The following is a 25547-nucleotide window of genomic DNA, read 5'->3' as shown; positions in this document are numbered from 1 at the left end:
ATGGCAGTGAGCTGCTGTTAGTTTTGCTGTGGAAAAGCAATTGGCTGGCTGGAGACTGATTTTAAAGCTTTTGACAGGTGCTGGGATGGCATGTATAATAATACCAAAAGCATCCTTCCTCCATCTGCTGAGGAAAAAAAGAGTTTTGGTGTGGTTCTGTAGATGGAAGTCATATGTTGTGTTCTGTATCCTTGTGTGGCTAGTGATTTAATCACCTACATCAGGTGTAAGCTTACAGAAGAGGTTTGGTTCTGCAGGCCTCCTTTGCTGGGTTGTGAAGCCTGGTAAAACAAACACTCCTTTTTATGCATACTGCTGAAAAGATGCAGCTCCATTGTGAGTGTAAAAGTTTGGTTTGTGCCTTTTGGACCAAACATCCAAACTGAAAGGATTAGCCTGGTAAGGAGATTGATAAAGAAACATGGAAATAAAATCTGAGAAGAAGAAGGAGAAGAAGCAAGCGGACCAATAAAGGAAAGGGGGAAAGGTAACACAGAAGTCTAAGACATGATTAACAGAAGAATAAAGTGAAGCCAGGAAGTATGACTGGCATGTGAAGTGGATGACAGATTTTAATTATGCTGAGAATCACAAAGCTCAACTTCTCAGTAAATATGTACCATTTAGCACCTGTAAATACACTGAAACAGTATTTTCTACTGAAGCAACCCTAATAGTGAGCTACAACTTTAAAAATTAATGCAAAATGATAGTACTGCAGGTGCCTGTGGCACAAGTAGTTGCCAGTCCAATTAAGCTGTCAAGATAAACACATTTTCGTGTGCTTAGCTGGTTAAATAGCTAGGTATATGCATCTCAATTGCAGCATTTTATGAAAAAAACTTATGAATATTCAGGAAAAAGAAACTTTAGAAGATGGAGTTAGTTTGTAGTAATAAGTTCATAACAGATTGGTTGTCTTTGTTTTATGTATATTGGGAGTGTGTCAGGAAGCAAGAAGAATGAATGTTTGTATACAGGCAGTTTGTCTTAAAACATGTTTTCAAATGTGTCAGTGCAGAAATGCTTCTACAGGAACATCCTTTGTCTCAGGATAGTGTTAGGCAGTCTTTCTGGAGAATACAGGCATTCTGATACACGACAAGTAACACAGTGTCATTTGAGCTATTGTATGTGGTGCTCTGAAAGTGTGGACTGTATGTCAGTGGTCTGTGTAAGCAAGTAAATAAGACAAAAACGCTTTCATGTGTATGCTTAAAATTGCTATGCAAAGCTCAAAAAATCACGGGGGAGGGGAAAGAGTTGAAGATTAATTACATAAATGAACAATTGGACAGTTTGAACAAGTCTTTGCATATCAAGGTTTCAGGTCATTCCAGTGAGTTAAATCGAATGTCATGGTGACCGTACCAAAAAAACAGGCATTCCCTGAAGAGTCATTATGATGAAGAAAGCCACCAGCTGTGTATAGCATGTGTACCTCCTGCGTTCAGGGAGGGGAAATGGGTCAGTAGATAAAAGCATTTTTTGTGCAAATTTCTCAGTTTTTCACTGTGTTGTAAACTTGTACTTAAAGACTTCTCCTGGAGAAATTACTTATCTAAGTTGATTAAGCACGAGAGATTATTTGGGAAGGGAACATGTTGCTCTGCAAGTGATTGCAATGACGTCTTTGGAAGACTGATGTACTTGACATAATCAAGATATGACTGAAAACTACTTTTTAGTATTTAAAACTTAGAACAAAGTGTACTTGATTAGGTTTGTATTGTGTAACTTCTGGTTTTTCTTCATTAAGACTGTTTCTGTGCTTTAGGTGAAGGCACTGAAAGAGAAGATTGAATCAGAAAGGGGGAAAGATGCTTTTCCAGTAGCTGGTCAAAAACTAATTTACGCAGGTAATCAATATTCTGAAGTTACTGTATCTGAATCTACCTTTTTTTAATGTTCTTCTTTGATGTGAAAGTTAAGTCTTCTAAAGATTGTAAGTACTGAAATGCAAACAGGTTAAAAAAACCCAAGCACAAACACAAGAACAAACCAACAACAAACTCTTAATTTTGAGTCAGAATTTTTCAGGTTTTAATACATGTGTGTCTGTTGTTATCTTTGCTCTTATAGCATGATAAGCTAACAGCCTTATTCCTGAGTGGGTTATGCTAGGTGAAGTAGAAATAGGTTTTGTTTACAAGAAGTCAGGATTTAAGCAGATAACATCTCATGTTCTGGGTTTACTCTTGTCTTTTGTTCAGTTTATGCTGTGTGTAGCTGAAGCGTTCCTGTATATACCACAGAGAATTAAAAATCAGATTATTCCTTTTGTATTAACAAAAGAAACCCACCAGCAAATCCTTGCTGTACAAAGGTGCTTTCAATACTTTTAAGCCATCGTTAGAAACATGTATTATGCACTAGCAAAAAGCAGGCTAATGTCAGATAAAGACATGAAGTTACTTTATTTGAGCTAACATAATTCAAAATTTTTTTGGCAATATTTTTTTACTGTTTTCTACCTGGCTGGTCCATTCTGGCACTAATACACAGATCCATTTTTTTGTTCTCACTTTGCAGTCTCTTTTAAGTCAGAACTTAAAAAGTTCTATTCCAATACCCCTTCTACTGCTTTTTCCTCTCAAACCATGCTTGCAAGAAACTTTGGTGGTCTTTTTACTTCTTCATTGTACGGCTTTGTGAACAGTACTGGTTTTCCACTTCTAATAAGGCGAAGCCACTGATCATAATAGAAAGATGCTAATGGAAGAGAAGTCGGGACTCTTTCCATGTTTGTACAGACTCCTCAGGACTATGTTTCTGAGCAAGTTTTATGTCACTTGTACTTCAGGAAAGGGAATGCACATCAAGAACATGAAGGTAAAAGTCACGTGTAATAAATATGAACAAGGCAGAAGGCCTTGTGCAATATGTATAATTGCATGACACTCTTAATACTATATTTCCGTGATTAGAAAAATCAAGGGTTGTGTAAGATCATATGATATGACTTGAGTATTTTCAGAAGCCAGAATTTATCCTCAGCATTGTATAATCCTCACAAGCAGTAGGAAATGCAGGAAATAAGATTTAGAATAGAAGACCATCCAAAAAGTGCTTGTATTTTTTTCTTGGACAAGAGATACAACAAGGGTATATTGCTGACATTTTTACTTTCATTAAAATGAGCTTTAGAATTTTCATAGTTTGGTAAAGCACAGTGATATCCCAACTGAACCTGATTAGAAGTATACCATTCGTTATTAAAAATGCTTGCAATTTTTTTTTAAATTTAAGGTAATAAAAAGGTTAAATAAAAAGGTTATGCTAATCAGCAGTGAGGTAGATCTGTTGTGTTGTCATCTGTATTAGGGTAAAGTCTAGAAACCTTGAAAGTGGTGGGTCCTGAGAAGATAGGATGTCTACATATATACATTGTGCAAGCTCCTCCCCAAAGGGCCTATAAACCAGAAAATTGTCAGTAAACCTGTGTAGGTTGTGAGTCAGATGGTGCACCATCTGTTACAGGTATTACTACTGCTACAGTACGTATAATACGTTCTTGAGTATTTGACCTGCAAGACTGGTGGAACCAGTATAGAGTAGGACAGTGCCACCTCATTTGTCAAGTGCCATGCAGCGTACGCATCGCTTGATTTCCTTGCAGTCATCAGGATAAGAATGTGTCCTGCTAGTTTTAACTCTAAGTAGTGTATTCCGCTAGCACTGAGAATGGTTATGAAAATGTGTATTTTCCTCTTGAAGTAGGGAAGCGGTCCTTGGCACATCTTCAGCAAATGAATCAATTAAAATCATAAAATATTTCCTAAAAATTCTGTAGTAGAAGTAAGTGCTATAAAACTCACTGAAATACAGACATAATTTTCTGATTAGTGGTACTGCCTCTAAATGAGCTTATCCTAAAAAAAAAAAAAGTCTGTGGTTTAATGTGTTTCTGATTTCTTGTAGACATGAGGCAAATCTGCTTTGCCACAGTGCTGTCTCTGCTTATGAAACTTCAAAAGTGGTAGTATAACAAATGTTTCTGGTTTTGTCTGATCTTTTTTTTTCATCTTTCTGCCAAGGTAGGAGGATATGGCATGGTTCTAGCTTTTTCTAATGTTTTAGCCTTCTTTTGAGAACAAATTGTTAAAGTTGCAAAGTCACAAACTTATCTAATGCAGATAAACAGTCTGGGAACTGTAGATAGTTTACTGCATCTGAAGGGCAAACTGAAGATAAGCAGGAAGGAATTTTCTTGCTGTGTCTAGAGTGGATAAGCAGGCATAAGTTGTTCAGTTAAGCTTATTGTGTGCTAAAGCTCTACACTACTTGTATCGGTGTTAAAGGTCCAATAAATCTTTCTCTAGATTTAATGCTTCTCTTTTAAATGATTTGAAGAATCTTCAACACTTACGGCAACAGTCTTGGAGCTAACAAGTGCTGTGGACATCATAGGACGAAAATTACTTGTAGCTCTACTGCCAAAGCTTAATAGCCAAAACACTTTTTGTAGGGTTTTTAGTATTTATAAATCTGCATAAAACATATTTTTATGGGTTTGGGTTTTTTTTTAGAACTGTGTTTATATGAGGGAATCCCAAGATCACCTAATGATCTGGTAAATAACTTTTTCTTAATATGTATCTGTTCAATTTGCCAGGTAAAATCCTTAATGATGATACTGCTCTTAAAGAATACAAAATAGATGAGAAGAACTTTGTGGTGGTTATGGTAACAAAAGTGAGTAGTCCATATTTTTTAAAAGGAAATTGCATTCATTTCATTCTTTTTTTCATTGTGATGAGTGCTTGTATATGCCTATCCTTAAAACCAGTGGAATTTGATCATGTGAAAGTTTTGGTCAACAGTAAAAATAAATGCTTTTGCAAATCGATACGAAATACTGCTTCACATTTCTAGTTTGCCTATGCTGATGGTTGTTTCTGCTGTGTGCTGAATGTTTACATCAAAGAAAAAGTTTGCCAGTGGCTGATTTTACTGTTTCCTCTTTCTTGTCTCACTGTGTTATTTTTCCAGTGATATTAAAAGGAAGAAGGGAACCTAGATAGTTTGTTACTAAATCCTCTGTACAGAACTCTTCCAGTCTTGCCATGTTGCTTTTCAAAACTCATAGGTGTTTCACTGCTCGAAACTCATGGCTGTTGACAAAAGACAAGCTCAGCAGCTTAAACCAGTAGAGAAAGGATATGTATGCCAATCAACAAACCTGTGAGTTTTGAATGGCTGCAATGGCAAATTAAAGGGAGTGACTGTGGCATGTATTTGAAGTATCTCTCCTCTTAACCAGTCACCAGATTGCTTCTGGGAATCAAGACACTGATTTTCTAGGCATTCCAGACCCTTGAGATCTGAATAAAACTGGCTTCATCTCTGTCTTGAGATAAGAAGTTCATTTTGGTGTTAAAGGTCCTCCTTCTGACAAAGAAAACTTATATTCAGTTGCTCTTCACTTCTGTCTGGTATTGGCTCATTAGATTCTCTGTTTGAACGTAAGTGTTATTGCTGTGTTCCTGAACAGTGTTCTAGTCTGTGGTTTGCCTGGAGAAGAGGCATTTATGAGTACAAGAAAACAGGTGCAGATGGGATTTCAGAGCCTAGCTTTCATTTTGTTTATAGCAGAAGAAACACTGCTATATGTGTTCTCCATGAAGAACTGCTAAATACAATACCTTCTTATGTTAAAGGACCTGTGTTTCAGAGTTGGGCATTTCTTCACTGTTATGGTCTTTTTACTAAGTCTTTAAGCTCAGTTTCCCTTTCCTTGATTCTTTTCTGGATAAGACATGCTCTATCATGTAAGCACAATGGCTAACTTTGATGCTCAGACTATTTCAGTGTTTTTCTCTGAATACTTCTTAAAAGTTCTTTATTGTGCCTGTTATGTTGGAAGCTGTTAATTCTCCTTTCCTTTCAGACAAAAGGAGGAAATACACTTTTCCTAGTTTAAGCAAATATTGTCTGAAATTGATTCACCTTGAATAAGTAGTTGTGTTTTGTTGAAATTCAACTATTTATTTTGGTAAGGCAGAGATGGGGGTCAGCCTTGTGCATCCTTAAGGATATTCATAAGTAAGGGACTACAGTGATACAGCTTCCATACCTTAGCTAGAAGTTGCATGCCTTCTGAGAAGTGTAATTTCTATATAATGGGTTTAAGACTGTATCCAAGAAAAATGCATGTTTCCAATAGAGATGTGAAGATTAAATCACAATTATATGCAAGTATTACCCACTCTAAATTTGTTGCTGTAGATTTCATAGTCCTTGATTCTGCTGGATTTTTGGTGCTCACTACAGAACTCAAGTTTATGTGAAATGTTATTTATGTAGTGCTTTGAATGTAAAGAGCGTATAAGTAAAACTTGTTGCAGGTTAAGTTTAAATTTTTTAGCATCTCATTTTCCAGCAAATAGCATTCATGATGAAATGTGATTTCTATCTTTATCACTTTTCCAAATTTAAGTGGTGAGAAAACCTTATGCTTGTTATGCTTGTCAGATGTCTTTTGACAAGTGTTTTAGTTTCTTCTGAAAAACATGCTTTTGTACAACAAGATTGTTTTCATGTTTAGAGTATTTCGGTCTATAAATATTTAGATCTTATCTTTGCATTTCGCTTCATACTCAAATAGTGTGAGTGCTTAGGTGTCTAGATAAGTACTTTAGTGACACTATCAGTTGCCTGTTTAAACACAATAAAAGGCATAGATTTAATGTCTTGCAATGTTTTAATGTTATGCTTGATGTTGAGGCAGCAATGTGTAACACAAATGGTCTTAACAGAACTTAATCAATGTGCTGACTATAGAAAGCATAGGTTTTGGAGCTTTGTGCTGTGTTTGAATTCTGTTGTCCTCCTGTAGCCCAAAGCAGCAGCTGGAGCAACTCAGCAGTCCGATACTACTACCACTATGACCTCGACCGCTGCAGCTCCCACACCACTTGCTGCACCAAGCCCTGCTGACGCTGTGCCAGCTGCTGTCCCTCCACCACCAGCACCAGATGCAGTTGCTTATGAATCTGCACCTGTGAGTGGTCCTAAAGAAGAGAAGACAGCAGAAAAAACACCTGAGGCACCGGCTGCTGTCAGCGCATCATCGACTGACAGGTATGAATGAGTCTCCAAAACCAGCTTCCCTATCCATTTCTGTTGCTTCTAGTTTTGATTTTAAGCTGAATTTTCCATTACAGTGGTAGTCCGATCATTTTCTTCATTCTACATATTCTTCTTCTTTCTTAACTGTAACTTCAGTCTTTGTCTCAAGTAAAACATTACTGATAGTGAGAAGTGCCCCTCCCTGCTTATACCATCTCTTGTGGGAAGTGTGGTCTTGGGACTAAACCTATGGAATGGAGAGTTAAATGACACAGGACTTGTGCTCCTGTTAGGCATTTCAGAATTACTGTGGCACAAGTTTCTTTTCAGACTAAGGATATTCACCTGCATGGGCATCTACTGTTCACAAAGCTCTTAAAGACTTCAGGGGGATGTGTCCTGTCCCGTTTATAGACCTCTGGTTGTGTTTTGAATCATGTTGCTTAGATTTGAACCATAAGTTCTTTATTGCTGTAGGAGTCTCTTAATTTCTGGAAAGAGCTTTTTCTTCCAAAATGTAGGATATAGTATTGCTCTTAATCTTGTAATGTCTTAAAGCTACAAGCTTATTTGTTCTGAATGCTCCTTGGCCCATCTGCAGATAGTTGTGGGAGTTGGGATGGCTTTTAACCTCAATTCTCTACATTTAAGAAAATCAAGTGGAAGTTAGAGGTTTCATCCTTATTGTATACTGCGGCCTTTTTTTGCTCACTTTAAGTTGCCCACTTTTAAGTATTGCATGGGGTAAAAATGCTGTTAACTGTAATTTAATGGCCCTTGAAGTGCTGCGTAGCTTCAAGTCTTCATTTTTCATATACTAGTCTTCAATTATTTGTGTGTTATTTATGTGAATACTGGTGCACAAGAAATTAATTTTTTGAGTGGTTGTATTCAAACACTATCAAGTATTGATTTGAGGAAAAGGAAGCAAAACTTGCAGTTGCCCAATATCTTGAAAATGTCATCACAAATTTCTTGCACTAAGTACCCTAACTGACGATTTGATTTTGCAATTCTGACAAATGGACATCTTTTTAAAATGGAACACAAATGAAGCTTCATTTATCAGTCAAATAACTTAGAATTTTTAAATGTTAATGGGTAGGAATTTTTGCTGCTCAGTTTGTCCACTGGGTTCAAATATTAGATTAAATCTTTGATACTGAAACAGTGCTTTCCAGGTTTTCCATGTATATATTGCAGTGTTGTAAAACTGCAATAAGGGAGCCTCAGTGTACATACTTAACAGGAAGGAAGAGAATAATTTAACCAATACATTGTAGTTACCACCTGCCTTGATTTCAGTGAGTACTGCTTGTTTCTGATTTGCTTTAGAAGTTAAATTACTAAGGCTGTTGGAAGATTTACTGAGCCATGGCCAGGCAAACTGGTGTCCTGTTTTGCCTTTGATCTTTTTTAGTTGTAAATCTTACTAGTGATAGATGCTAGAGAAGCATTCTTGTTGCAACCAATTTTTTCTTACATAAAAAACTGCATCTCTATAAATGCCTTGTTAGATTTTTAGTGGCATCTTCTGAAAACTGATTCAGATTAATCTGATGATCTTTTACTTGCTGATAGGAGTTGCTGACTCTGGTAGCCTGATGGATGCGAGGCTGCTGCAGGTCCATGTCCCCAGGTCTATCAAGTATACATACACACAGTATGTATATACCTGTATGTATGGCTGGCTGCATAGGTCAACACAGGCAGGAAAAAAACAGCAGTGAAGCAACCATACAAGAGCAGCAGTCACATCCTGTTCCCCTCTGGCTACTCAGGGCAAAGGCCACTAGTGCAAAATACATATGTACAAACATAAAAAATGAACAATATGAATTTCTCCAGTAGCTGGCCTTAGGCAGTCTGTTCTGATAGCTGGCCCTTAGATCTCCCAGTCTCCCAAGTTTTTGGTACCTGGGCATGTTACTTCCTGAGCCCTGCAACCCTGCTGCGGTTGCTGATACTCAGATTCCCTTTGCACGCATACATGTGTGCGCACGTATACAGACGATCCATCCAGGAACCAGCTGTAGATATGCACTGAACCTGGTAGCTAGTCCCTAGATTCCCTAGTCTCCCAGTCACCTCATTCATGGACACACGAACAGGTCTCTCCACTACCTGGTTGAGGCCTATGACCTTAGCAGTAGCTGACCCCCAGACGTTACAGTGTTTCCAGCAGCTCCTCTCTCGGACCCTCCAGTCTCTCCAGCAGCTGCCTCTGACTCAGAGCCGTTCAGTACCTGGCTCTCAAGTGTCTTACCCTACTCACTGTAGTCAGGCTTGGTGCTTGCTGGTGATTACACACACGCCAGGATATGCATCCACACAGGATACACATGAACTCTAGGCTCTTCAGCTGCCGACACCCCAGACGCATGGACCCCTGTGGCCTCTTCTCCAGTTGCTGGCACTGAGACTTCCACAGTATCTGGTCTCTGCAGTTGCTCCACAGATGTGTAGATCCCTGTGACTCATGGTTCCCTGTCCAGCTGTGGCCACTTAGACTTCCCTACACACACATGCATGTAGAATAGAGACACACCCCAGCATGAAAAATAGTTAGAAGTGAAATTTAATTAGAAGGCAGGATAGACTGGTGGTCAGGTGCAGGGCATGGCCAGGCAAGTGCTATTTACATGTGACTGGCCCTTTTTCTCCTCTTTTTGCTCTCTTTATCCATGCTTTTCGTCTGCAGGGTACCTTGATGCTTCCCTTTCCCTGCCTTTGGTTCTTCCCCTAGATATCCCATAATAAGTCTTGCACAATCCCCAAACGCTTTTTCCTGGCACCACATGGTGAGTCGCACCACCCTGTAGGCAGTAATGCCCTTGATCTGTAAGGAGACCTGGAGAGCCTCTCCCATTGACCCATTGGGGTGCCACCCTGAGACCAGGGGCTGATGCTTTTAAGTTGCAGCCCTTGGAGGAGCCAGGAAAGGGGCACTCTTGGCTCTGACTGAGTTAACTGGGGTTCTTCTGCCTGGTGTTGTGCCTCTGTGTTCTTTGGTGTTCATGGAGGTGAGCCTTTAATCCTGTAATTTGACAGCTTTGATAACTTGAGATGGAGTAATTGCAAATGTTAGCAGTTTATATTCCTGGGAAAGTAGGATACTGAGATTTTAGTAAGTGCTTGCCACTGACCTCCTTGGGTCCTCATTGAGGTCAAACCGGTGACTATGGGGAAGCAGTTAGTGAAACTGCTGTGTGCTTTTGAAAATCCACCTTGTTCTCCCACCCTTTAAAGCATTCAAGCAAGCAGGTGGCTAATCCCTGAGCAGATGGGCAAGAGCCAGACTATTGGGGGGTAGGGGAGGAGGTTGGCCTTGTGTTAAAAATGGTAGCATTGTAAGTTTGTAAAATCTGGTCTCACTACAAGATGAAAAGAGAGCTCTTTGGAAAGCTTTGTTGTTTTTTTAGAAACAAAAGGGGCTATTAGAGTTACAGCTGCTGCTGCTTTTTTTGAAAAACAGGAAGTTTTCCAAAGTTTTGTAATTACCATTGCACTTGTCTTCATCTTACAGTACAACAGGTGATACATCTCGATCAAATCTTTTTGAGGATGCTATAAGTGCACTTGGTAAGTGGAGTGTTTTTTTAATGTAGACATTATTTTGGTGCAGCAGAAACATATGACGGATTAGCAGATGTTGACATTTTCTTCTGTATCTGTCATTGTTAAAGTTATAATCAAAGTACTCTAAGACCTGAAGTTGGTATCTCAGAACTAGTATCAAGAACTTCTTTACTTCATATATTTTTATTGTGTAAAAGGAAGATTGTTATCATTCCTGGTTTTTCCCCCGTCTGCCTTAATTTCTCTTCTAACTGTTCAGTTTGAAGTGGCTTGAATAGAAGACTGGAAGTAAATATATATACACTTTCCTTTTCACCATTGCTTCCCAGTGTGCAGGTCTAATAAAATGGCTGTCTTTATTATTCACTTGTTCCAGCTTTGACAGTACTGTCTTTTGACACATTTAGATTAGATAAATTGACCAAATCTGCTGCTATCTGGGTTGAGGAATGAATGCCTCCATATACTTACAGTCATTTCACTTTTCTTTTGACAGTTTAAATGTCTTTGTCTCTCAGTGGAATAAACAGGGTAAAAACAATAGGAAGTTCTGCCCCTCATTTATGCTGATTATGGTAGCTAGGAAATTACTAGGCAAACCCACAACTCCTTACTTCTACTTATATTTTCTGGGAGGGATTTTTTTTAGTGTGTAGCAAGTTAAGGCACAGAAGTGAGGTGGATTTTTTATTTTGTCTTCTCTCTGTAAACACTAAGCTGCAACTTGGTACAAAAAAGTTAAAGTTTCACTTACATTTTTGTGTAGGGCTCTGTGGATATGTTGGAGGCAGGTGTTGTGATTAAGCAAGATGATTTAGGAGCAGCAGTAAAGTTTTATGTGTATTGGTGGTAGCCACCAGGTTTAGTCTGTGTAACTGCAGCTTAGGTCTTATGTTATGACATACTGTTCTAGACTGAAGAAACGTATGAGCTGAATTAGCTGATAGATCCTGTAGGAGACAACCAGTCATGTTCTGTTATATTTTTAAAGTGACTGCTGCTACCAAAGATGCTGTAGGCTTCATTAACCAGTCATTATACTTTAGTGACAGAGATGTGGTCATCACAAATACTCAGTAATGACCAACAAGTTTAATTAAGCTGCTGGTCTTGATTCAGTTATCTTCAGAATAAATAAAAATAAAAATTCCTTTCAATGTAGCAGGAGAGCATCACCTCACCATCCATTTTATATGAAGGTTCTTTGATTGGTATCTGATACAGTAAACCCAATTGTCCCTAACAGTTTGGATATAGCAGGCATTGGGTGTAATTTCCTGGGTAAGCATACTGCAAGGGTTATATGCCAAAAATTTTTCAAAGGCAATAGGCATGAACTCTGTGGTTCTTTTTCTTCAGAAACTATCTTAAAAGGAATTTGCTTGTACAAATTAACATAGTATGTTTTTACATCCTAAGTAGGATCCTAGACATGTTCTTATTGTGGCCTCTGAATTACATTGTTTGAAGATAATTGACTTCACTTTAAAACCAGGGATTGGCTTCTACTGATTTGCTTTTGTTTTCAGTTAGATATGCTGTCTGAAAACCGATGTGGCTTGCTACATGAAGATCTGCACGTCTTGCAGTTTCTATGCAACCATATCTTTCAGTGGAGCAGCCTAAGCTTTCTTCAGGGCATGGGACAAGAATTGTTGCGGGGAGTGTGATGAACTGCATTTGAAAGTTAATCCAGCTTTAAAAAGTTATTTGAAAGGCAAAAGCAAAGAGCAGAATCAGTTCAGCATTGACCTCACAAACATTCCCAGCAGCACTATGTACAGATAGGCCTGACTCTATATCATGACATTGCTGATGTGCAATTACTGAATTATTATTCTTGGTCTTACTTTTGCACGACTTGAGTAAGTAGACTGTATATGGAGTGCATGTGCCTAAATTCGCAGTAATTCTGTTTCCTCCTTTAGCTTTTAATTATGGCTTATGTAGCAGTCTGTCCAGAGCAAGTTAACCTTCTTGTATCTTTTTTTTCTGTACCAAGTCTCTCATACTATTCTAGTCTCTACCTAGCTTATATTGAAAGAGCACTACAGAAATAAACGTTTAAGTAGTAATTAATTAGATCAAAAGGTGTTCTGTCTGCTGGTTACCTTGATTAGTTTGTTAGCAACAGTAAGGGTAAACTAGTGCTGTGTTAAGAAAGAACATGAGCAGTAAGTTCAGCAAAATCACTGTGTTGGGACAGTTGTTGGCTTGGCTTTTTTATTTCTCTGAAGATATGTACAGAAATATGTGTCTTTAGAGTGAAGTTTAGGTGATTTTTTTTTTTTATGTCTTTGAAAACAATTCATCTTGTAGCTGTATATGAAGACATGAACTTACCATTCCTTAAACTCAGGTTGGCGCTATGAGTCTGAACAATTAATACTCAGGTTAGTCAAGGGTTGTAAATCCATTATTTATCTTTATGGATAATGCACAAGTATCCTTGGGCTAGGGCTGTTTTACTATTCGTTATTGAGTATATTGCCCTAAGTCATACATCCACTGATTATTTAGAAGCACTCTTTAAAAATCAAGCAATATGGTTGTGTTAATGTTGGCTTGAGTTAAACACCTTCTCCCTAAGGGAATAAAACTTTATATTTTCTTTGGTTCTTTTAATTGTGACTGACTTGTCTTAACAGAGTAGCTCTAGCAGTATTTGTTTCCTCTACTTTATTCAGTCTGTTGTTTTTATGGTGACTGTTAATTATTTAACTCTCCTGCCACTACCTTGCTAGTGTTACAGAGTCAATAGTAGGGTTCCACTGAGATCAGGAATACCTTCATCCAAGGAAGGAGATGGTATTTTAATGCCTGGGTTTGGTTTGGGGGTTTTTTCGGTTTTCACATGGGAAGATAACCTTTAAGATGTTGCTCAATTACAATTTATAATATAATAGTTTGGTGGGTTTTTTTTTTTAATTGTTAAACCTGCTGTGTCTTTTAAGGAAGGGAAATAAAATGGATTATGAAAAGAGGTAATAATTTTCCCTACGATACCATTAGTGTACCTTAAATTGCTCCATATGTAGTGTGTACCTGTTTGTCTTGATGGCTGCAGGTGTGGGCCAGTTTTAGTCCACTTACGCTGTAAGAGTTGGGGGATTTGATGTGATGGATGTCTGGTCAAATATACATGAACTAAATGAGATAACGTGTTCTCCCGAACCCTCATTGAGGTCTTGAGTGACTTTCCTAGATATAGCTTTAAGTCTTCTGTCTGACTTGAGTTGGTCCATGTTAAGCTAATTAAATGACTTCAGTCATCATCACCAGCAATATACTGTTGTAACTTGGTCATCACTATTTGTCATCTGTCTAACCATAGCGTAGTGTAAAGTCTTTATTTGGAAAAACCTCAATGGTTAACAGTTTGACAGGCAGATTTGTGCCTAGAACGTTTAATTTCCAAATTTACACTGCAGGAGACTTTTCTTGATTACATCAGGAATTGAATATTAGCTGTGAGGATCCCCTTGACCTTAGATGAAAGCATAGAGAAGTAGTATTATTTTAATTACAAGTACAGAAGTATCGCAAGTGCTGCTTTTTTCAATAGAAGTTTGCATTGTGTTCATTATCCTCTATTATTCCAATCAAATGTATGATGAAACCACCAGAATATGTTTGGAGTTAAAGCAACAGAACTATGGCAAGTTTAATATGAGCTGTTCTTCACTCTTTAATGAACGACTCAAATTTGGGTAGAAATGCAATTTATCCATTCAAACTTTTTTGTGTTTGTTTTTTTTTTGCCTTATTCCCTTAAAATGGTGGTCATGTTACTTCTAGTGACAGGTCAGTCCTATGAGAATATGGTGACTGAGATCATGTCAATGGGCTATGAACGAGAGCAAGTAATTGCAGCGCTGAGGGCCAGCTTCAACAATCCTGACAGAGCAGTGGAATACCTTTTAATGGTGAGCAGTTTATTTTACCTACAGCTTGTTCTTTCACTTTTTATTTTGTCCTTACTAAAGAATAATTTTCATTTTGTTTTACTTGTCATTTTGAATATTATCCAATCAGTGAGAGAATACATGTTCTTAGAGGAACAACAGCTCTAAGCAGAGCATGTGGAAGGCTGAGATTTGGATTTTGAGGGTCATAGCGTTATAAGAAATACTGAAGTCATCCCTAACTACCTCTATCACTTTTTTGCTTTTATTCTTTGTTCATTTTTATGGATATATGTAAAGTATGTCCAGTTACAGTGATAATTTTAACTGCCAATGGCTGGCTCAAGGAATGATTTTGTGTCACATCTTAGTGACAGCATTAGCTGTATTGTATTAGCATCTATAAGATCACAAAGGCATTTTTTTAAGTTCCAGTTCATTGTTTTTGCTAATAACGCACAGTGTTCTCAATAGTATACTTTCCAAACAGAAAGGTTTGAGAGTTTTTTGAAGTGTGCTTAGTTCACCCGGCGTTTTAATTTAAGCAGTGTTTTGGAGAAGAAACAATTTCTCATTTGATAAATACAGTTTGAAGGGTGAAATGAACTTCATTGGTGTAAGAGGAACTAGAAGAATAGCTTCACTTTAATGGAAATCTTGTGAGTTGTCTTAGGGCCTTTTTGGATTACTTCTCATTGTATACCTTAATCTGACAGGTGAATTACAACCACCAGAGAATCTGTCTGGGAGCTTAATCAGTACTTCCAGTGCACTTAATTTTCACTCTAGCAAACCATTTTTGCCCTGATGTAGTTTTCCCTTGTTCCAAATCTGAACTTTGTTAAAATCTAGAAGCCAGATATCTTGAACCAGTCCTTGCAAAATATATGCAATTTGAATTTCTGATAGATTGATAAGAAAACTGGCATCTTTACCTCCAGTTATAAAACTTTCCTTTTGTTAATGAAGTTTTTCTTCAGTGGTTACAACTACAAGTCACTAGCATGCTTGCTACTTACATTAATGATCCCAAGACTTTGTAACCTGCAGTTTTTAAACAGACAACAAATGTTTTGAGTACCTGAATGTAAAAAGTTCAGTTCTCATCTAGCATTAGGCCAACAAAAGGTGATACATATTGTCTTGCCCTAAGGGCAAATGCAGTAACTCCCATCATCTGCTGTAAGTCTGGAATCTCAAGCGTCTGCAATCTCAAACATTTGTTTTTCATGCCTGGAAGATGTTGATTTTACTGTTCGTTTAGTCTGTACATATACCATAAATCCAGTGCCTCCTGTAGGTGTTGGGCTTGCTGTGCATGTGCCAGTCATGTACAGTGCTTGTACGCTCAGTCTGGTATTTCTCTGCTCTAGCTTGTTTCTGTTCAGGAAGTCCTGAATAGAAATAGAGCATCCCTACAATGGAGTTCAACACATGGCACATCTGCTGAATAGATTAAGTCTGACTAGTCTGAGCAGTTAATTTCTACTGTTTCAGTAGGTCCTGTGTTTAAAATGGGTCCTTGTGCTATATAAGCTGGTCCCTTCCTGTTTCATGTTATCCTTTACTATCTTTTCTTTGTTATTCCTCTTCTTCCTGCTGGAAAAGGGAGGAACAGTCTTGCTGTTAGAGACCATGTTAGCCAGCAGACTTCTCTTGTCTTTCTAGAAGAATCCTGTTGCTGCAAATGGTCTTTCTAACTGTTCTTGATCTACTGGGGTCTAAACATGTTCCTTACCATCCTGCTGCATCAAAAAAGCTTCTCTTTAGTTAACACTGGTGCATTGATGACACTGGTTTTGACCCTCTACTTTACCTGCCTCCAAGCCATCATCAGTGTTACCTTTTATATAATCTGCAAGGTAGGATTAGGATGTTGAGAGCTGTAAGTGTACGCCATTGTCCTAGTTTAAAGAATCAGTACACCAAAGGTACCAATAAAGTGTTGGAAAGGAAATGTCAAGAGAGTATCTATGTTTAAAGCGTAGCTGTTCCTTAAATGAGCCCTGAAGATTCCACTTGGCCATCATTCAGATGACAAGCTGTTCAGTTTTCATGGTTTCATGGCCAAGGATCTAGATGTAATCCTATGCTCTTGAGCTGTGGTTGTGGAAGGAGGTTTCGGTTCCAAAAGTTGCAGTTTCTTTTTCTATGCCCCAGACTCATCTTTGGAGGCATTTAGATTCAGATCTGGTTTTGACCCAAGGATTTCCTAACCCTAATTAGGAAGGAGTCCTGTCTTTCCTCCAACAACCAGACCATTGGTTGCAGCCTCTTAGTTTGGAATTTTTTAGAAAAAGTTTCTTTACTGTGGGCGTTGTCGAACACTGAATAGGCTTCCTAGAGGGGTGGTCGATGGCCCGAGCCTGTCAGTGTTTGAGGCATTTGGACAATGCCCTTGATAACATGCTTTAACTTTTGGTCAGCCCTGGAGTGGTCAAGCAGTTGAACTAGGTGATTGTTGTAGGTCCCTTCCAACTGGAACTATTCTGTTCTAAATGTGTACATTCCTTGGACTAGGCCTGATGTCATTATTACCCTGTGGAGAATAATGTCAGCAAAAAGCTGCTCTGGTGCTCAATTAAACAGTGAACAATTGTTTAATCCACCATAAGGCAAAAATGGGCTTTTTACTTTTAAGCAATGTTTACATTAAAAATTAATTCTATGTGAATTGATATCATGCTTTATTCTGTTGGGTAGCTGTATGAATAAGGTGCATACACCTCACTAGTCTCGTCTAATTACAATTGTACAGTCTTGCTTATTTGGAGAGTGGTACTTCAAGCTTGCTTTTAAGAGTTAAGATAATGTTCAAGATGTCAAATCATCTCTTAAGTAAATTTGGTTGGACTACTTTCTATAGTGCTTCCATTCAAGAGCAAACTTCAGGTTTAAACAAGCATATGCTGTTTGATCTGGGCACAGATTGCAATGACAACATATGCCTATGGATAGGTGAAATCAATCAGTAATCTCATAAGATTAACTCAAGTTCCTACATCATACTTAGATTACCAGAAATGACTGATTTGATGGGAAAAGGTACTTAAGCAGTGCTCTGTAAGACACTGTTAAGAGAGAGTTGCCTCAGAATTATGTCACAAATGGAATTTTCTTCCCCCTTGGTGGAGGGAGGGATGTGTAGGAAGCTGACCAAGCCACGTAATGGTAATGAAGTATGTAACAGGGAAGACTTGCCTTTATTCCTCTGAGGGGAATTAATGAGGGGCTTAAACGTGGACTTGATGATTAGCTGACTTATACCTTGATGTGCTTCTTACCTTACAAGTAAGGCAAAGTTTTGCCTGGAGCACTGTCCAGTTGTCCCTTTCTAGATGTGACCTTTACATTAGCTGTGTATTTTTCCTTTTTGTTCAGTTATAGTGATGAACAAATCATGTGAAGAACATGTTGTAGCAGGATTTTTAAACTACATTACCTACCAGTGATTTCTATGTTAGGTTTGCCAAACCTCTTCGTTGTGTGGTTACACTGAAGTTCTGTGGTTATTTCCACCCACCCTGTTCCTTATGTTTTTTGGTTCCCAAACTGAAGGGTGCCTTCTTAATTTGAGGCAGGTGAAATATATTCAGTTATACCAGTGCTGCTGCCTTCTTGGACTTACCAGATTGAATATGCTGGAAGACTGTAGAAAAATAGAATCTTTTGATGCCTTGGAAACTGAGTGTTGTGAGGTAGAGGATCTTGTATAGTCTTGCCCCTTTGGGACTGGGTTTAACATAGCTCCCCCCACTACTACTCTGTGTGTATCAGGAGGTTTAGTGCTCTGTGGAGTCTGCCTCTTTTGGGTTTCTGTTGGGCACCTTCCTTGCCTGTACCACTGGGGCTTGTAGTCATACAGGAATCTCTCTCAGTGTCTGTCCCATGCCAAGCTGCCTAAGTTTCTAGGATTCAGGGAGGAGGATGGAAAGGACAAATTTGGTGCAGTTCAGTGACAGTGGGGAAAGCATGGTTAGGGTGGGAAGCCTGAAGGATTCCCATGCAGGAGAAAGGTAGTAGAGTAAGGTCTGTCTTGGTTGTATAACCCACGTTCTAATTTACTATAATTGTTCTTTTTTAGATTTGTCAGTTTTGTCCCCCTGAGCAATTAGTTCCTATATAAAATTGTTGTCATGTGGAAAATAAACAAAATGCAAGTTAACTGTTTTGGGTTTTTTTTTAAACTGCTAAAATGTGATAATATACAGGCCTTTTCACACTTAAGATACAGTAAATGACAGTTGTCACACTACTACATTGAGGAGAGATGTCCAAAGAGCCATGTTCTTATAACTCTTCTTAATTTTTTGCCAGATGGTATGGCATCTATAATGTCACTGTTAGCATTGTGTACTACAATTCTGTTGCTGTAATGTAACTTTATTTGCATAACTCTATTAACATACTGTAACAGTATATTTAGTTTAACTTTTTCACTCATATCAAATATCTTAGAGCAGGACTCAAAGCAAATATTTGTTTATGGAGTGAAATGTATTTTAAACTGATGCAGTGCATGCTTTACTACCTTACTATACAAATCACGTATTTTTCTTGTCAAAAAATAAACTACTGTTTTCACAGTATTCTCTTCCAGTTGTAAATGCATGCCTATCACAGCATATTGCTTTGTATTTGCAGTGAAAGCATTAATGTTTTTTCCTTCATTCTGAAAACTAAATAATACATGCAGTAAAACAAGCATCTTTTAGCATTCTGTAAATAATTGTGAACTGTGGCTTTAGGGTATACCTGAAGATAATCAGGCTGTGGGTGAACCCCCTCAAGCAGCAAGCACTGGTGCATCTCAGCCTTCAGCAGTGGCAGCAGCAGTCGCAACTATACCTATGACTACTAGTTCATTAGGAGGTAAGAAAGGTTATATATGAGAGAATGTGGTAAACATACGCACTTAAGCATTCTCTCTTTCAGTGAATTTTAAGTTCCTGGTGCTTGCGAACTGATCAAAGTGAATTGGATAAGAGCTGTAACATGGAAATTCCAAGTGTGGTAGTTGCTTGGAACAAATGGCTTGATGTATGTGGATATATCTGGAATAAAGCATGAAGTTTCTAAAAATGCTGTGAACTTGCACAGTTCCTTTGATTCAGTATTCTGGATTTGACTGTGAGACCACAAATGTGAAGGAGGTAGTGTTTTCTCTCATTTAAACTCTGGCTTCCTACTCTGGCTAACTGTTCACTCTCGACTGTGACTATACCAATGCATTTACTGCTTGGAAGTTGAAATATCAAGGGAGAAACCTGCAATAGGGCAGTGAGGTGTAGCACCTGAGAGACCTATCCATGACCTAGGACTTCTTACTCAGTAGTGCACCACATGGACAGAGTGTTTGGTGCCTGCTGAAGAGAACTCTGTTCTAAAGAGAAATAAATAAATGAAAGGAGCGTAATCAAGGAGTAGGAAAGGTCTGTCTTAGGCTGTGGCAGAGGTGGTGTTCAAGATGTAAGCCTTGATAGAGCCAGTGTTAAACTTACAGGTAGTAGTGACAGGCACACATGACATCATCCATAACAGAAGATGGGGGAAATGGGATATTTCAGAGCACTTTAGACACTGCTGCATTCAAGGCAGTACCTGACAGTATAGAATATATGGGAAGGCAAGACTCACTTGACAAGGACAGAACTGACCCATTGCAGGAGGTAGAGAACTCTGTTCTAGGCATAGAGACAAGACAGTAGGCTGGGTAGTGTCTCTGAGGTTACTCAGAGATGAGACATAAAGAGAAAATGCTGGAGATTGAGGACAGAAGGCTGTTGGATCTTAAGAGAAGGCTGGATGAAAAGAAAATGCATTTTTAACCTTAGTATAAAGAATTCTTGCTTAAAACTAGAGTAAGTGTGAGGAAGCAAGCTCTTCTGTTCTTCAGCGAGAGGTGTATTGTCCTGTTTCTATCTACACTTATAGTATAGGTATGTATTTTATTAAGAACTTCAGTAACTTTTAAAAAAAACACGTTATCTCACTGATTTTCAGGACATCCACTTGAGTTTTTACGACATCAGCCTCAATTCCAGCAGATGAGACAAATTATTCAGCAAAATCCTTCTCTGTTACCAGCATTGCTACAGCAGATTGGACGGGAAAACCCTCAACTACTGCAGGTGAATCTTAACAAAATAATGCTGCTAGTTTTGATTTAGTTTTACAAGCAAGGGATATGTTGATGTTAACTAGGATAGTGTGTTAATAGCAGTTACAACATTCTACTGTTGGCTTTTCAGCAATTGTTGCTGTACATAACATATTTTCTGTGACATGAGAAATGAGTCTCAGTCTCTCTGTAAGAGGTGCAAAAGGCATCAGGAATAGGGAGGGGTCACTGCAGTTGAACTGAAACATGAAATTGCATTTCTTTTAAAATCATTTTTCTCTATGCACTTTTTACATATTCTTTTGACTACTTAATGCACTGAAAATAAATATTCTTACTTGCCTATTGGCAGGCTTAAACATGCTTTATTTCAATACATGTATTTCTTTTATTCTCCTGTGCATCACAGCAAATAAGCCAACACCAGGAACATTTTATTCATATGTTGAATGAGCCAGTTCTGGAGTCCCGCCAAGGTTTAAGTAGCAGTGATGATGGTACCAGCACTGGAGGACTAGCAGAAGCTGCAAATGGTCGTATGAACTACATTCATGTAACACCTCAGGAAAAAGAAGCTATAGAAAGGGTAAGCCTTTCTTCTTTGAAATGTTGCTTGATTCTTGCTGTAGGGTGTTGATGCTGGTGCATGCTTAAGACATGCCTTAATTTAAACTTTGTTTGCTTATGCTCAGTAGTTCTGCATCATTTTTGATACTTTATATTTGATATTTCATAGCAGTTGTAGTCTTGTTTCAGACCACATGTCATCTTGCTTTATAGCAATTGAGTCTAAAATCTCTTGAATCTGTTTTACTGAGAAGATGCAGAGCCTTTTAAGTGATCAGAGGCCATCTGTAATAATTGATGATTGAATGGGTTTCCATCAGGAATGGGAACTCGGGCAGCAATGCCTCTTGCAAAAGCCTCAGACGATACTGTTCTAGATCCTGCTGTGGTAGGTTCCCAGATACACAGGAGTGTCTGCGTGAGCACTGTTTGCGAAGTACTTCGATAGTAAGAGTTCTTGTAGATAGTTGAAGTCACTACTTAACCCAGTTATTTGTCCGTCCATGAGAATTACTTAATTATAGCTTTCTAAAAATGCAGGTAAACATGTCTATAAAAATATACTTGGGGGCGGTATATTGTATTCATAAATACTGTGTGTAACATGGACTAAATATGGATTTGCATAGATAGCAATGCCTCTGAGATTTTTCTTAGAACAAATTGCAAATACTTATGTCATACTGTGGTAGTGTTTTCGTATATCAAAGACGGTGTTTTTCAACTGGCAAAGCAAAAGGTTATGTAAGGATCATCAGAAAAGAACAGTTTTAAGATAGGTATCAATTCTCTAGATTCTGTAGACCTCAAGGAAATTGACAATTAATAAAATTAGTCTAATAAAACTCTCTGTCCCTGTACTTCACACACTTCACAGATAATCCTCACTAGTCTGCTGCATTTCCTTTTAAAACCATTTTAAGCAGTAGAGCATACAACCTGTTCCAAAACACAACAGAGACCTGTATCCTTCTTTCCCTTTCCATGAAAGACACACCTCAAAATTTAGGTGTCTTAGTATCACAGCTGACACATTCATGCTGTTTGTAGGCATGAAATTAAATCTAAGAATGGTTGATAAGGGATAATAGGACATAGTGTCTCGCAGAGATTTGATCTGTCCTATATGTAAAATGCCTTGCAGGTGTTGTGAGGATTTTAAGAAAATCTCCAAATGGTTTTATGTACTTACCTTTGGCTAAAACAAAGATCGGTTTGCTGAATGTCTTTAAGTGCAGGCTAAACCCATTTCCCTTGGCACAGAAATAAGCTCTTCTCTAGTATTCTCATCCCCTGTTGTCATTGTGTCCCAGAAATTAATTAGTTCCTTGACTTCTGAAAAACAGATTGCTCTCAACTTACTTCCCATGGCTGCAATGTGTAGTCAGTTCTTTTAAAACTGAAAGTCCAGTTGGAACAATTGAAAGTATGGCTTAATGTGATGTGTTGGGCTACCTACTAGTGATCACAGACTGGGAGCTTTTGTTCCAGACAACTTCTGTTAAAAATCCTGAGCTTGGTATAACTAATAGCTTAAAATGGGCATTGTTTGAAGTTTTTTCTGCAGCAGTGCAATGTGCTGTTACTTCCTGACTTTACTGTGACCCAAGTCTGTTTTAGTGACTTGCTGTGACCATGAAAGAAAAGTGACATGTTTTATGGTGCTTCATTAGACTCATTCAAATCACTTTTTCAAATGAGAATTCTTTTTACTAAATGCAGAGGCAACACCTTCTTATTCTTTGCTCACTAAAGGCTGTACTGAATTAGGCAGCAATGTTTGTTCAAGAAGGCAGTAGTTGCTTAAGTGGCATCTCAAGATACTAGACATACAAAGGAGCTTAATATACAAAATGTACTTTCTAATGTGTTTCTTCTCTTCAGTTAAAGGCATTAGGATTTCCTGAAGGACTGGTGATACAGGCATATTTTGCTTGTGAGAAGAATGAAAACTTGGCTGCCAACTTTCTTCTACAACAGAACTTTGATGAAGATTGAGAGACATTTTTGTATTTCACACCTCACACCAGTGCATTACACTAACTTTGTTCACTGGATTGTCTGGGATATTTGGGCTTATATTCATAATGCTTGGTTTATGGTATATGGGGAGGCAGGGAGAAGAGAATACAGGAAAGAAAGCAGAGAAAGCAGCAATTATATCTGCTTTAAATTAGCAGATGCAGAAAATCACACAGCGTAAAATAATATACAACCAAAACTCAGCTTCTGCAGATAATTAGTTCCTTCTGTAAACTGTAGGTTAACTTTTTTCTAGGTTTTCACTCTTACTGTACTAGTTCCAGAAATGTAGTGTAATGCCCTGCTTCATGTTCCTTTCTACTTAGTATTGGTATTGGAAGTAGCCTGTGCTACCTGGATTCTACCATCTGTATTTCATGGCAACACGGGATAGCAGCTTTGTGAAATCTAAAAGATCTGAGCAAACATAAACATGAATGCCAAAATATGGGTAGTTATGTTGCTTTTCCAGGTGTGTTAAAATAGTGCAAGAAGCACAGCATTTTGTTCAATGCTGGATTCAATGTTGGCTTTTTTTCCCAAAATGAAAACCATTTCAGCTAAAATTGGTCATTGAGAAACACCACGCCCTCCTTTGCCCCCCTCCAATGATCTAAGAAGCTATATACATAGAGATAAAATTATTACCCTCTTTACATCTTCTCTTTTTGTGAAAAATGATAGATATCTAATTACTGTTCACTTCAATGTTATGTTGCAGTACAAGTTTGGAAAGCAATAGATTGCATGTTTGGTTTTGTTATATGCACTCTTGTGAATTGAATATTCTTCTTCTGCAAGCAAACAAAAAATGCAAGCTTCGTTTTTGTCTGCTGCAGGTTTTTGTCTTCTTATCGAAGAAAATTTCACCTTCTACCTTTGAACCAGCTTTTACAATACAGCTGTAAGCATCTAAAAATACTGGTGTTCTGTTGCTCTTGAGTAGTTTTTAACAGTCAAGCTATTTCTGTTCAGTAAGGACTTTTGGGGATTTATTCACTTTATGAGGAAGAGAAGTTCATAACTTGAGATATCCTTTAACGTACATTGACTTTTAGAGGCAATTTTGCCCGTCATTGCAATGCTAGCAGTGAATACAAATTCTAATTTAATCTAAAGCTATTATGATTTCCTGAACACAGCTTGGGGATGTTTTGAGTTTTTGCTGTTACCTGGATTACAAATTTATCTCTACAGTAACCAAGAAAATATTATTAGTGGTATAGCACTGAGGTGTTTTACCACTAACGATATTAACAATTTAGTGGTACAAATAAAAAATTATTTTCTGTTTAGGTTGTGTATCAGTGGATTAACTACTACTTAAGCTCAAAGTACAAGTCAAGTGTCTTCAGAAAAGAGTGAGAAAGACTGAAACTTTTGTATTTTGTTTCTTCATTGGTTGGCTGTAGTCTGTTAAATAATTACCTGCAAGTAGTGAAATGTATTAAAGCCTGTTAATTTTTCTTTCTTTCCTTAGACATCCATGATGTTTTTCCAGCTAGTTTGTATTTTAATTATTAAGATTTTATTCTTTTAAAATTTCATAGGTGTATAATGTCCAAGTGATCAGTAGCACAACCGAAATCTATCAGTAGGAGGTGTGATATCGCTAAATAGAAAATAAGTCTTTCATAGTGCTTTCATTTTAGAAAAGTTGACACTAATATCTGAGTCAGCCAGTAGACTTCACCTAAATAGGATTCTCAGTATATTTATGGACTGGAAGAGATGGATTTTGATTTAACACTCTGCAGGCAAAAAGGGGCTATTTGTTATCTGTAAAAGGACCAGCTGCCAGGTACTTGAAAAATGCCAAATTGATACAAGGACTTCTTGAATGTACTTTACTACATAGCTAATAACTAAGACAAAAACTTTTAGTTTGTCGGTGTCTTCTGTACTGATCAAACTGCTGTCAGAAATAACCATTCCTTCTCTAGGAGGATGGAGAGTAAAGCAAGAATGTCTGTGGGTGTTTCAGTCTACTCCCTCCAATTTTGATTCTGAAATGTTTACTTATATAAATGTATTTGAATTAAAGGCTTGGTCTTCTTAAAAAAGCTAGTAGCTTTGGTCTTTTTTAACTTCGTATGCTGAGTGACTGAGGGGTTTGTAGCTGCTGTAGTTGAAGCATTACTAGTAATTCTGTTCCAATTTTTCAGCAGTGGAACAGTGTTTATGTGACTTCTGATGAACAACAGGTGACTGACCTTATATGCTGGCAAAAACTGTTACCTGTTCAATAGTGGGATACTTGCCAGGGAGAATCATGTACCTCT

At 37.9% G+C, this 25547-nt stretch overlaps 1 protein-coding gene across 1 annotated transcript; it reads left to right on the top strand.

The window, feature by feature from the left end:
• The first annotated feature begins 1782 nt into the window (after nucleotides 1-1782).
• On the top strand, nucleotides 1783-25216 carry RAD23B (RAD23 homolog B (S. cerevisiae)). Its single transcript, XM_010568553.1, has 9 exons — nucleotides 1783-1859; nucleotides 4616-4695; nucleotides 6839-7083; nucleotides 10598-10653; nucleotides 14449-14576; nucleotides 19304-19427; nucleotides 20559-20686; nucleotides 21086-21262; nucleotides 23128-25216. The coding sequence occupies exons 2-9, from the start codon at nucleotides 4684-4686 to the stop codon at nucleotides 23239-23241; spliced, it is 984 nt and encodes a 327-aa protein (XP_010566855.1). The 5' UTR covers nucleotides 1783-1859; nucleotides 4616-4683; the 3' UTR covers nucleotides 23242-25216.
• The last annotated feature ends 331 nt before the right edge of the window (nucleotides 25217-25547 follow it).

The sequence above is a fragment of the Haliaeetus leucocephalus genome, unplaced genomic scaffold, assembly GCF_000737465.1.
Source record: "Haliaeetus leucocephalus isolate CR32 unplaced genomic scaffold, Haliaeetus_leucocephalus-4.0 Scaffold249, whole genome shotgun sequence".
In the NCBI taxonomy this organism is placed as follows: Eukaryota; Metazoa; Chordata; class Aves; order Accipitriformes; family Accipitridae; genus Haliaeetus; species Haliaeetus leucocephalus.
Note: the sequence above shows the minus strand (reverse complement) of the source record. Positions and strands in the feature narration are given on the sequence as shown.